Source organism: Lepidochelys kempii, chromosome 9, assembly GCF_965140285.1.
Source record: "Lepidochelys kempii isolate rLepKem1 chromosome 9, rLepKem1.hap1, whole genome shotgun sequence".
Taxonomy (NCBI): domain Eukaryota; kingdom Metazoa; phylum Chordata; order Testudines; family Cheloniidae; genus Lepidochelys; species Lepidochelys kempii.
The window spans coordinates 27,328,033-27,341,586 of NC_136388.1; the positions used below are offsets into that span (position 1 = coordinate 27,328,033).

Sequence of the window (13,554 nt, forward strand, 5' to 3'; positions counted from 1 at the left end):
CACCACATTTCAGGAAAGATGTGGACAAATTGGAGAAAGTCCAGAGAAAAGCAACAAAAATGATTAAAGGTCTAGAAAACATGACCTCTGAGAGAAGACTGAAAAAAAATGGGGTTGTTTAGTCTGGAGAAGACAGGACTGAGAGGGGACATAACAGTTTTCAAGTACACAAAAGGTTGTTACAAGGAGGAGGGAGGTAAATTGTTCTCGTTAACTTCTGAGGATAGGGCAATGGGCTTAAATTGCAACAAGGGTGGTTTAGGATAGACATTAGGAAAAACTTCCCGACTGGGAAGTTAAGGGTAGTTAAGCACTGGAATAAATTGCCTATGGAACTGTAGAATCTCCATCATTGGAGACTTTTAAGAACAGGTTAGACAAACACCTGTCAGGGATGGTCTAGAGATAACACTTCGTCCTGCTATGAGTGAAGGAGAGTGGACTAGATGATCTCTTAAGGTCCCTTCCAGTCCTGAGAGTCTATAATTAACTTATTAGGCTGCAAGCTGGGGGATATTACATTGAGATGAGAGCCCTAATTAAGGAAAGCTCCCCTGTGGAGGAACAGGAGGGGGTTCTATAAAACCAGGGAGCTGGTAGCAGAGCAAGGGCTGCAGTCAGTCTTTCTGTGATATGGGAGAGAAAGGGATTTGGACCAAAGAGGAAGAGTTTGTCTAGCAGAACCGGAGATAGGGGTTTAGCTAGGGTGGAGAATGTGAGCCTGGGATAGGAAAGGTAGGAAGTAGTCCAGGAGAAAGGCAGGAAGGTTTGGCATAGTGCAGACGTTGGCTGCTGGAGAGAGGCCTCTGGATTGGAACCCAGAGTAGCAGGTGGGCCTGGGTTCCTCTACCAGCCAATGAATGAGTGGCACAATCTGGGCAGTGATCTTGAAGACTATTTGGGACTGTTCATCCCAGTCACTGAGGAAGTGACTTAGCCATGGCAGTGGACTTAAGGACTGCCTAGGATGCCATGGAGGATTTGATAGAACTCTGGAAGGGGAGGACCATTATGACTTGGCCGGAAGGTTAAGGCACCAACATGAGGCACTGCCGCTCCTGAGGAACCAGAGAGCGATTGCAGAGCGACAGAGCGAGATGACGAGCTGGCAAACCGTGAGACAAGGGCATTCAGGCTGAAAGAGCTAATCCCCAGAGTGGCCAGGAGGGGGACCCCATGAGTAGCAAACACTGTGAGAGCACTATTGTAATACAAATGGATAACAATACATGTATAATTGAGGACCACCTCAGGGAAACAAGGAGGATGACTAGAGACCTCTAATCCCTCTAATGCCATTCTGTCAAAGGGACAGGGAGAAAGAGAATGCTCTCTGGAGAAATGTAAAATATTGATTATTCCCTGTAACAACCTAAATAGTTTAGCCTACACTTTGTACCTATTTAGATTAGTATAGGCAAAGTTTAAGCCTTACTTATGTTACATATACTGCTTCTTTTATTTTATATTATTTTTCCTACTTCTATTATTCCTAAATCTTGTTTTACTGAAATCCAGATGATTTTAGAATGGTCAAGAATTTCATGCAGATGGTCACAAAGAGGTAAAACAACTTTCAGCTTCCAAGAGGTGGCAGTTATGAAAGAGTGTCTGAAATCTACCCAGCTTTGGAATCTTGGTCAAATGGCATGGTCTTAGGAGTCCCCTCTTGTAAGATGTGCTGCTTTCCTCTGGTTCACCAGATACACAGAAGATACCCAAGTTTAAGGGTCAAAGTGACAAGAGCCTACATACCACACCTGTACTATCAAAATTATGTCATTTATGATCACTGCGAATAGAACGGCACAGAAAAATGCCTATTTGAATTATCAGGGAGATTTAGGCACAGAGGTTTATATCCCTTCTTTTTCACTCTCTGCAAACGTCCATTTTCCGAGAGGCTCCATTCCCTACATGATTATTGTAGATGGTCAGTTTGTAACAGTGTGGAGTCTGTGTGTCTGAATTAGTTCTGTACCAAAGGTTCAGCCTCATTGTTCTCTGTGGTGTATAGCTAAGATCGTTTGTCCTTCTCCACGCTCGGCTCACTAGTTTTAGCAACATCGGGACCCCTACTGAGTACTGTTTTGGGTTTTGGCATTGTTGGGACCCCTAACAGATACTGTGTGAAACTTGTAATGGGTTGAGTTAAAACCCCACTGAAATTGGTAGGTGTAAACTCATCCTTCAATTACCATAACTATAAGCATAAGCCCCACCTAAGACAAAAGGTGTGTGAGAACCCATCCAGGAGCTTTTGGTTGAGTATTCTTTTGGCTAGATGCATTTGGGGGGTGGAGGGCTGGGAGAATGGGAGGGGAAGAGAGATCACATAGAAACTGAGGACAGACAAGGACAGACAGTCAGACAGCCTCAAGGAGCATTTGAAAGCATAGTGGCTGATTCTGGAAGAAACTTGGGAAGAGGTTTTGGGGATCAAGGGTGCAGGCTAAAAGAGTGCTCTTTGTGCTGTGAGCAAAATAATCTGTTTCCTGTTATTTGATTCCTTCTGCATTCAGAGACACAGGACTGTGTACATTCTCTGTAAATAAACAAAGTTGTACAAAAGAAATACCAGACTCAATTTCTACTTCCAATTGGAACAACCTACTAAACCCTGAATTTTTGGCTAGCAGCTCTCAAGTCACACTTGCTCCAGCATTCCAACAGCCTCCTGATTGAGGTGGGTACAGCTGGATTGTGCCAATAGGTATAGTCTAGCAGTTTGAGATCACAGGACTGCAAACCATAAACTCCTGAGTTCATGACACCAAATGTTTGAAAAATAGCTTTGAAGACTGACAGTGGTCTGTGAATGCTAACTCCTGGTACTGAAGATGATAAAGCGATGTACTGTACAACACATTTTATCCTGAAAAATAAAAATTATCCATGACAGTTCATTAACAGAAAGTGAGTAGTTTTATGACAATCTGCAAAAGAATAAGTCCATTCCACCCTGACATAATAGAGGCCAAATATCTCTTATTCTCTGTGTGCTGCCTGACATAAATTAATGTGTGTTTACTATGAAGGAAAACTGACTTCATTTGCAGCTTTCTTAACTTCATCTCCTTAATTTTTACAATCATCTGACATTTTCTAGATATTTTTTACCTAGAATAAATAAAATCTACTTATAGTTGAAACATCAGAAAAAATATTTTATGTTTACATATTTGTAACCAAACTTATACAATTTTTATGTTGTATAATTTTCCTTCATGATGTGGTAGCTATTTTTATAGCATCTAAAGATTTTCTATATTTCCCCTTAGAGTATGCAAAATATTTTCATTGGACATGAACATGAAATGAAAAACAAAATAATGTATGCAAACACACATGGCAAGCAAATGCTGAAGATGTGTGTTATCCCATGGTATTTATATGCCACTTATAATGGACATTGATCAATTTATAACAAACAACCAAAAATCGGGATTGGATTAGTATCAAAATACACATCATGAATCAAAGTAACAAGGCAAATACCATTATTTTTTTAAAAATTATATTTTCTTATACCTCCCACATTAAACTATTTATCAGCATTCTGCCAGAATTCCTCTAACACATCTCAGTGATCTATTTGTGCCCAGTGATAAAACACAAATGTAATACATTAATGGAGGTGATCCTCAAAGTTTTTTAGTTGAGAAAGTAAAGCCCTTGTATTAAGTGAACTAAAGGATTAAAACTCAAGGCTTCAGCAGACACATCATGTTTTGGGGAAAAAACTAAAGTAAAAATAAGATATTGCTGTTATTTCAAGAAGTAACATTCTTATTATACAACAAATAACATATCTCCATTTACTTCCAAAGCCTACACATACCTGCTGGAAGAGGCTGGTTCTGAACAAAGAAACTAGGCTGTTGTGGTTGTCCCATAATGTTATAACCCCACAAGGCAGACTGGGGATGATGCATCATTTGAGAGGAAATTGGTGAATAGTTGGGAGGCACTCTGTATAAGTTGTTCTGTGGATATTCCTTGAACATACCATAAAAAGGAATGTTACTGACGTTCATACCCTACTCACTCATAAATAATGCCAGTTTTCCTACTAAATTATTTAAGGATTGGAGACTGTTCCCATTGTAGTTTACTTTCCTGTAAAAAATAGATGGAGTCACAAACTATTTACAGGTAACTAAAAATGACAGCTTCTCTTAAATGTTCCATCCTGCTTCATCTTATAAAAACTATCTTCTACAGGCTAGAGCACGTCAACACAATTTATAGTGTACCCACAGATAACACGGGGAATCTAAAGTGAAACATCACAAAAGGCAAACAACCCCAAACCCTACATTAAAGTTACCACTATTGTATCTGCATATGCAACACATTCACAAGCTAGTCTTAAGCTTACATAATACCACTACATCTGGACTATAGTATTAAAACATTTATTATATAAAGAAAAGGTTTCAGAAATTGTGGGTTTGCCATTCAATCATGAAGTTCTGGCCTTAGGTGAAGAAAAGGTCATATATAATAGGACCTCAGTCATGAACACCAGAGTTACGAACTGACGAGTCAACCCCACATCTCATTTGGAACCAGAAGTACGTAATCAGGCAGTATACGGCACAGTATTGTATTAAATGTAAACTATTAGAAAAAGGGAAAGTTTAAAAAAAGATTTGACAAGGTAAGGAAACTGTTTCTGTGCTTGTTTAATTTAAATTAAGATGGTTAAAAGCAGCACTTTTCTTCTGCATGGTAACATTTCAAAGCTGTATTAAAGTAATGTTCAGTTCTAAACTATTGGAAGAACAACATAATGTTTTGTTCAGAGTTATGAACAACCTCTATTCCTTAGGTGTATGTAACTCTGAGATTCTACTGTAGAAGGGTTAAGTTTGCCACATTAGAGGTTTTCTATACTGTGCATGTGCATTGGACCTTGGTGTTTATGTGAGTCTCAGACAGCAACACCCTCCAACCACATACACAAAATACAGCATAAAACAGAAAAATTTGGTAACAAATTGCAACAAACTCCATGGAAAGTTAAAATGGCATCCATTTATTAGATCCTAGTGACCTGTTTCAAGTTGTCCATGTCCCTTTAATATGAACTAGGCCTCAACCAAAGCCCAAGTTCCAAACACACACTGATATTGGTAAATTTAGAAATGTATCCAAACTATAACTCAGGTGCTTCTCTAATGCAAGCAAGGGAACAAATAATAACCATGTGTGGGTATGCCTGAATGATTCAGATCCAGTCTACAGTAGAACCTCAATGATACAAACATCAGAGTTACAAACTTACCAGTCAACCGGACACCATGTGGACCCAGAAGTAATCAATCAGGCAGCAGCAGAGACAAAACAAGACACCTTCCCTCAGAAAATACTGTACTACCCTCAGGGGCTCAGGGCTTCAACCACGCGGGGGAGGGGGAGAGGGGCTGCAGCTGCAGGGTCGGGGAGGTAAGGCTCCAAATGGTTTCTGACCCTTGGGAGCACCAGGGCCCAGTGCTTTAGACCCTTGGGAGTGCTGGGGCCCAGGGCTTCAGCCATGCGGCTCCATTCTTGGCTTCAGCTCGGCGGGGGACACCAGGGCGGGGGACACCAGGGCTCTAGCTACAGGGGGAGTGCCAGTTTTAGCTGAAACTGAGAGCAGAGCTGTGGGGAGCCCTGAGCCTTGGCAATCACTCCCCCCACACCTACCCTGGGTTGGAAGCCAGGAACAGAGGCTACCCCCCATGAGACTAAAACCTGGAGTGGAGCTGCAGGGCTGAAGCGCCGAGCCCCAGCGTTCCCCCCAGGTCTAAAGCCCTGAGCCCTTGTGCTCCCGCAGGCCAGAAGCCCTAAGTCCCCTGCCCAGAGCCCCACCATCCTGAGTGTCAGAAGCCCCAACCCCTCCCCACCCCGGCCCAGAGCCCTGACTTCCCCCACTCTTCAGCTGCAGCCCCAACCCACCCTATGGCTGAAGTCCATAATGTCCTATTAGGGTTACGAACATTTCAGAGTTACGAACAACCTCCATTCCCGAGGTGTCCATAACTCTGAGGTGTGACTGTAGTATGTTTCAGTAGATTTCATATTAATTTTCAAGTATTATTAATTTACAGTGCATTCCTATACATCAATCCTCTAGGCAGGCTTGTCTGGTAACATTTTGTCTTACTGCTTAATTTTTACAATTTACTCTCTTCTTAGCACTCAATCTTGCAAGTTGCTGAGCAACTTCTGTAGGTGGTGAAGACAATCGCACGTTGCAGCAAGAAGCCTTTAATTACCTGGGTACTTGTTTAACGCTGTACATTTAGTCACTTACATCTGCTCTTGAGTTTGATTTTGTCTTTCTTTTCCTGCCTTTTGTTTTCTTCTCTTCGTCCGTGGTAGGCTTTCCCTGATCTGACAGCTCTGCTGATTTTCTTTCTGGTTCCTGAGAAACGGGTGTAGTAGGCTCTTCCTCTTCCTCCTCTGGAGGAAGTGATAAGGGCTCGAGGTAGTAGCTTCGTGGCTTGGGCTTGGGATGGGTGTGGTACAGGAGAAGATGCTGCTGCTCCTCATACTTTATCACTTTCCTATCAACACGAACTGTACCAAACCAAGCCCAGGAGAGTGGAGCAGGATTTTTATGACCCTCAAATAAATCCCAAGAGGACACTTTCTGTTTTGTTGATACCTGAAGACCCTGTTTCGAAATACAAAGTACCACAGCACTCTTAAAATGATACCTTAACAACAAAGAATGTGAATTACCTGCTTTTGTGTACTATGGTTAAAACCACTGTATGGATTTTTTTTCCCTCAACACAAAAACTATCATTTACATGTTTGTATGGGAATTCAACTAGCATCCAAGGCTGACACCTGTTAGAATGAATCAAGCTACATTTTCATAGTTTTGTATGTTGATAGCTGTACCGGGTTTTTTGAAAATGTGGTTATTTTCCAATAAATTTCTTACGTTTTATCTATCATGCAACAGCTTCCTTGGACATCAGTGCAAACAATCTACCTTTTAAATAACAAAAATTATTAATCACCAGATTAAAACATAGGACCAAAACACTCAAAGTACATATATTTAAAATACAACTGAATAAGTGTCAGCACTATACTTCATTTCCTGAAAAATAAAAAAGCTGAATTGCCCTTGGAAAGAGCGGTACAGCTAAAAAAATATCCTAGCGTTTCTTTTTCATGCTAAAATTTTGGTCAAAAATTATGTAAATTTACATGAAGCTAGACAGTTTTCCGAGGACTACTCATCCAAGGAAACTGGTTTGCACTGCTCGTTTGTGAAATGTCTGGAATAAGAAATGTGTTCCCAACATACTAGTTTCACATAGTAGCATTGAGAAAACTGAAGCGGCTCACTCTAGCCCAAAAAGACTCTCCTTCAAAGGAGAAATAAATGTGCATGATTTAACTTGCTTTATAGAGCAGCTTTGAGAAGCAGGGACCACTCTCTCCCTTCAGGAAAACTAAATCAATTGGGCTCTTTAACTCCTACCAAATCCCTCCAATGATTTTTAAAGGTACCCGTCTTTAGTTATATGCCTGATGTGCCCTGTGGCTAGACCTTGGGTGGGGGCACACTTCACTTTTAGGGAAAGGCTGTTAGTGAGGATGGATGATTGTGTCCCAGTGGGGCAACAGTTTTTCTCAGAGCTACTCCAGTAGTCGCCTCCAAGGCATAGGTTATTTCCATTTGGTAACATGCATATCAGATGGCAGTCAAGACCCTAGATTGTAAAATGAAGCAATACAAATTTCAAAAATAAATAGATAGGAATTGAACCTGAATCTCAAACTCTGGGGCTTTTGTTTGTAGGAGTTCATAGTAACCTTTCATTCAATTTTAATTTGTGTGGGTTTTGTACTGCCAGTTTTATAAATTAATTAAATAAAAAATGAAGTGAAACAATCAAAACTGCTGAATTTTGCTTGGTGGCTACACAAGACTATGTAAAAACCATACAATTTTTCATTGCTTACACCTAAAACCAAATCTATCCAAGCTTCTCAAAACACTTGCAAATATCGGTGAGCTGTTACATGAGGATGGACTGAGTTTTTATTGGTAAGGAAATCTAGAAAGTGTCACCCACTGTGTGTGAATTTTCATACAGCTCAAATTAAAATGTATGTTATCTCTGTTGACATTAAAGCATACTTGTACCAGTAAAAGATCAATTATCTTGAAAAAGATTTTTCTAAAAGGTATTGTTCCATGAGGTTGAGAATTCTCGATCTACCAAGAACATCCATTTCTCCTCTCAACTTGGTAACATTATGACCATTTTTAGGAGTGATTATGCATAGAAAGATCAGCTGTTTGTTTCTGTTTTTTAAGGAAGGTACATTAAAACAGAAGTACAGTACTTCCATAAGTTTCAGATACAGTCAGACACTGTAAAAAATTACATCAAACTGTTTATTTGACTTTCATATGCATGAGAAAGTCATAACAAAACTGAGATGTTAAGGTAAACATTTACTCTTGCCTGTTTCTTATCTATGGAGTCAAATCCTGCAATTTTGTTTCCTTTGGTGTCAATCAAAGATCCCATTGGCTCACAGGTGATAATGTCACACGTCTGTTTTGGCAAAGGTAGCAACTGGCGAACTTTGTCAATACTTTCCGAACACTTGTCTCCTAGCTCTTTCTAACAAAAAAGAGAAGTTAAAATGTTACAATGCTTCACAATTCAAAGACAGCAAGTTCCCAGATGAATCACTTCCTTGTACTTTTACTAAATATAATCAAGTATTTTAGCTTGGCCTTTGTTGCACCTATAAATTGCCTTGTGCACTTGCTTTTTATTTGAAAACAGAAGATATAAACAGGATTTAAGTGAAATGGGCTGATTTAAAAGTCTCAAACATGGCTAAAAGTATGATGATACTCCTTCAGATATTGCTAGGGCACTTGTTGCTGAAGGATCTTTTCCTTTCAACCACCCTGACAATAAAACTGTGAAGATTAAAAGATGGGCCTAAAATGTGATTTAACAGGAATGCAGTTAAAAATCAGAGGTCCAAAACTTACTTTCAACTTTTTCACTAAATTCATGTATGCCCTTTTGTTCTCTTCGGACCCCCCTTGGGATGCATTTGATAGGTCAGAAGCTAAAGTTCCATTGATGAGAACGCCCAGCATATCAAGGACAGTCGTGAATAATTCACTAAGAGGTAAAGAGATAAGTCGTATGTTGCATCTTAGAGAGCAATACTGACACATCTTGTTAACTCAACATTTAAAATTCTATCATGTTTATAGTAACACGATTGTCAATACCTCTCGGAAATAGATTATGGCAAAGACTACGGACACTTATTCGGGCATATTGAACCAGATTTTTCAAGCATATTATGCATACATAAACTCCAGGGAGCTTGTACTACCCCTGAACACATGCAGGTGCATGGTCAAATATATGAACACAAATATTTGCAAATCGGAGCCACTGTAGATTGTAACATCACATAAATTGCTGGCATAAATGGTCATTAGAAAAAATAGGACCTGATTCAGGAAAGCACTTAGGCACATGCTTAAATACATCTCTATTCAGAACAGTATTTAAGGAGGTGCTTTATTTTAAATTCTTGCTTAAGTGCTGTCCCTCCCAGAAGTGCTTCCCCAAATCAGGGCTGTTACTACAATAAGCTCCGATAAACATAAATATGACTATCTGGATTTTCATTCAAAGCATTACAGACATTAATGAATTATTGAATTATAATAAGAGTAACACACTTGTTGGTTTGCATATCGACAGTTCCTGAAGTAATTATCTGAAGGAGAAGAAGTGCCCAGTCTGTAGTCCACTGTGTGCTTCTCTGCACAGTGTCAAACATTCCACCCACCTACATGCAAAACAACAGAACACAGAGAACTCAAATACATACATGTTTCTATCTTTGAATATTTATTAGTTACACTATATTTGATGGCTTTTTTCATACATGAAATAATTTATACATTAACTTGATAAATTTTTTGGCAAAAAAAGACTTGATTCTCCCTGCCTCAAGACAACAACACTTCACAAAAGTGTTGAAAAATGAAAGATCAGCAATATCAGTCTTAACAAATTTAACGCTCAATCCAGCACCCACTGAGGTCAGTGGACAGATTCTAACTGATTTCAAAGGGTGTTGAATCATATCCTTAAAGAGTATAACTTTTCTTTATCTAAAATTTGATTAAAAATAGTTAATGTTGCTGCTGTTGAAAGATCTGAAGAAAAGGATATTTCTGAGCCCACGTTTGATCGACGACACTGGCTCATAGTTAGATTGGAATGGTTGCAACTAGTCTGATGCCTTTTCCATGGGAAGCACCTGTCCCTCACACTTCAGTTGCTGAAGAGCTGGGACTCCATACCCAGTGCCTTGTCAATCAATCTCCTCGTCAAGATTAGAGTGGAGGGAAAATCACTGCTAACTTCTGGTCTGAAGCCACATGCTAGGAAGATACTTAATAATTAAATCTTTATTTGTTGCTTCTCACTGTAGACACAATTCAGTTTTCCTCAGTGAAGTCTAAAGCTTTAAAGATCACTGTTTCCACACTGGCTTTTCTGTACAAGGAATGTTCTTACTATTTGCAGAGTAACAGTCCTAAGTCCCAGTCATGCACCCACTGAAGTCCACATTACTTGTGACATTGACTTAAATAGGAGAAGGACTGGACCTGCAGGTTGTAGAGGTGCACAGCATTGCACCTTCTTTCTTGGCTAAAACCTGCCACCTGATTACACCCAGCTGTTCTGTTTCATTTTGGGGCTTCCCCATTTTGGATTTACGTGCTGCTTCCAAGCATGGGCTATTCTGCTGAGCTAAGCCTTTATTGGGAGTTACATTAAAATAAAGAAAAGGAGGACTTGTGGCACCTTAGGGACTAACAAATTTATTTGAGCATAAGCTTTCGTGAGCTACAGCTCACTTCAGCGGATGCATTCCACTGAATGCATCCGCTGAAGTGAGCTGTAGCTCACGAAAGCTTATGCTCAAATAAATTTGTTAGTTCCTAAGGTGCCACAAGTCCTCCTTTTCTTTTTGAGGATACAGACTAACACGGCTGTTACTCTGAAACCTGTCATTAAAAAAAAGAAAATGCCGTTAGGCCACCTCTCATTTAGAAACTGTCAAAGCTGACTTTGGAATTTAGCCATGTAGCTGCCACATGTGGGTGAATCTTCTAATTATGGTTGAGATTTTCTAAGCTGACAAGTGCTTGTTTCCCAAAAAAAAAAAAAAAAAAAAAGTCAGTTTTATATCAACATATAGTGACCAAATAGGTAAGGACTCTGGCTTTCAGCTTTCAAAAAAAGGTAGCACATTTGTGACATTCTCCAGTGATACTGCAGGGAAGGGAAACGAGGAAAACAGGGAAGAAATAACAAGAGAAAGAAAAAAAAAAAAGAGTTGAATCTGCTAAGGACTTTACTATTGCTATTTGATTTTATGTAGAAGGTGCTAAGATACCCTGGCGATGGGCAGCAGAACAAAACCCAATAGACAGGCAGTCAGACTTCGTTACTCTCCATCTCCCTTGCCTCTTACCATCAACTGCAAACTAATTTCTGTCAATGGCTATTTTCGAATTTAGATACTATAAATATGAAGAGGAATATATTCATACATCTTTCTTACCAAATTAAGACGTAGTTGTAAGGCTTCATGCATCATCTGCCTAGCTTTAACATCATCCTGGTATCGTTCTTCCCTCCAGTTACTTAGGATCTAAGAACAACAGCCGTTTGAATAAAAGTAGTTTTTCCCACTTAACTGTTAAATATTTCTACCCATCACTTCTTATTTACAAAGAACTATGGAAGAATTGTCTCACTTTTAATCTTCATGCCTTCATTGAATTTGGGCTTAATAATTTCCCCCCCTACACACACACACACACACACGCACGCACACATTTAATGTTTATATCTACAAAGAACAGGAATAGATGAGATACTTATTTGTTGGCTTTGACTGTGAGGCTATATCTTACTACTGTTCCTTCAAAGAGAAAATAAGCAGTTTTGTCATCCACTCTGATAAAATAATAATTTCCCTCAAACATCCTAGCACCCTGGGCTAGACACATGGAACACAGACATCAGCTGCTGCTCCTCCATTCTGTCCTATTGGACACCACAGATCAACAAAGACAGGATTGCAAGGAAGAGGGTGTAAGTCAGAGTTTAGATGGATTTAGATGAGAACCTATAAAAATAGTTTTAAAAAAAGAGGAGGGCCAGGGAGCAGTAGCAGAAATGGAGAAAAGCAGCATCAAGGAATGGATCAAATAAAGATGGGGAGCAAAGCCAGGGACTGGATCTGATGTGAGTGAGAATATGGGGGAAGGTTGTTATTATTAATTTGTATGGTGGTAGCATCTAGAGACTGAAAACAAGTTTCAGGGCTCCATTGTACCAGACACTGTCCACACACTGATAAAAAGACAGTATCAGCCTTCAGGAGCTTACAGTCTTGAGGGTTAGAATCTGGTGGGAATCTGGTGGGAGCAAAGGAACTGGTGTAGAAGTGGCAGAGAGGGTGTATGTGCATGTGTGTCAGTTACCTGAAAAAACATTGCAGGATTGCTTTGCTTTGGGGAATGGGATAATTTGGGGATAATTTTTTTAATAATTTATCTTTTTCTAATTATGCATTTACTCAAGAAAGAGACCTTTTTTCCAGAAAAATCTAAGTTTTTATGATTTTATAAACTCAGTAGACATGAAGCACTGGGAGGCATTTCCCTGTCATGAAAACAATCTACCATTGCTTCTCAGAAAAGGTCTGAAATCGGGCCCTGGATTACTTACATTTTTGTTCCATTATTTTTAGAAACACTCGAAGAAAGTTATTGGTCAGTGCAAAGGGAAAAGTTATTTTTAAATTGCTGTTAAAGGAACATTTAGTCATTCTTATGAGCGGATAAATTAAAGTTCTCTTCATCTTTGATTCTTCCTTCATTTGACAATTCATTTCTGAAAATCAGTGTGTTGAACCTTTAGAACTTTCCCAGTTTTGCATGATCCAGTACACATAAAACTGATGGCACAAATATCAAACGGAGGGTGCTCAGTATTATGTGTTTGTTTTACCTGATTAACTTGATTTTGCAGTGATGTTAGAAGCCCTTCCCGTTGCTCATCCTGTCCCTTAAGGCAAGTAAGTACCAAAGAAAGGAAAGGTTGCTGACTCAAAAGAGACATGCTTTAAAAGAGGCAAAACACATAAGATTCAATTAGTAAGGTTATTTTGATACTTCCCGTCTCCATTCCCTTCCTTCCCTATAATTTTCCCCTGAACGAAAATGCTGCTCAGATCTATCTTGGTGTCTGTTTTAGTAAGTTACAGCCTCACAAGCCAGAAATTAAACAAAGTGTAAAGCAGACAGTGTATAAAGTGGGCCAATCAAAGCATAAAGGGACAAATCCTGAAGTCTTTACTTGGAACCTACATTTGTGGTGCTGAACCCCTCAACTCCTGGTTCAGTCAATAGGAGATGAAGAGGCACAGAACCTTGCAGGAGACACTCAAGCCTTACTCTGGAAAACA

The 13,554-nt window shown here is 39.5% G+C and overlaps 1 protein-coding gene across 12 annotated transcripts in view; it reads right to left on the reverse strand.

The window, feature by feature from the left end:
- Window positions 1-13,554, reverse strand: part of MED12L (mediator complex subunit 12L) — a 321,530-nt gene that overhangs the window by 45,767 nt on the left and 262,209 nt on the right. For 10 of the 12 annotated variants that reach the window (XM_073359680.1, XM_078854411.1, XM_078854410.1 and 7 more), the window contains 7 exons: window positions 13,098-13,209; window positions 11,641-11,730; window positions 9,740-9,849; window positions 9,029-9,164; window positions 8,484-8,645; window positions 6,302-6,664; window positions 3,842-3,998 (listed from right to left, as the gene is read on the reverse strand). In XM_073359680.1, coding sequence (XP_073215781.1) covers window positions 3,842-3,998; window positions 6,302-6,664; window positions 8,484-8,645; window positions 9,029-9,164; window positions 9,740-9,849; window positions 11,641-11,730; window positions 13,098-13,209 — 1,130 coding nt within the window. Of the gene's footprint in view, window positions 1-3,841; window positions 3,999-4,036; window positions 4,120-6,301; window positions 6,665-8,483; window positions 8,646-9,028; window positions 9,165-9,739; window positions 9,850-11,640; window positions 11,731-13,097; window positions 13,210-13,554 lie in introns of those variants that run through there. The other 2 variants (XM_078854404.1, XM_078854412.1) reach the window with 2 other exon arrangements.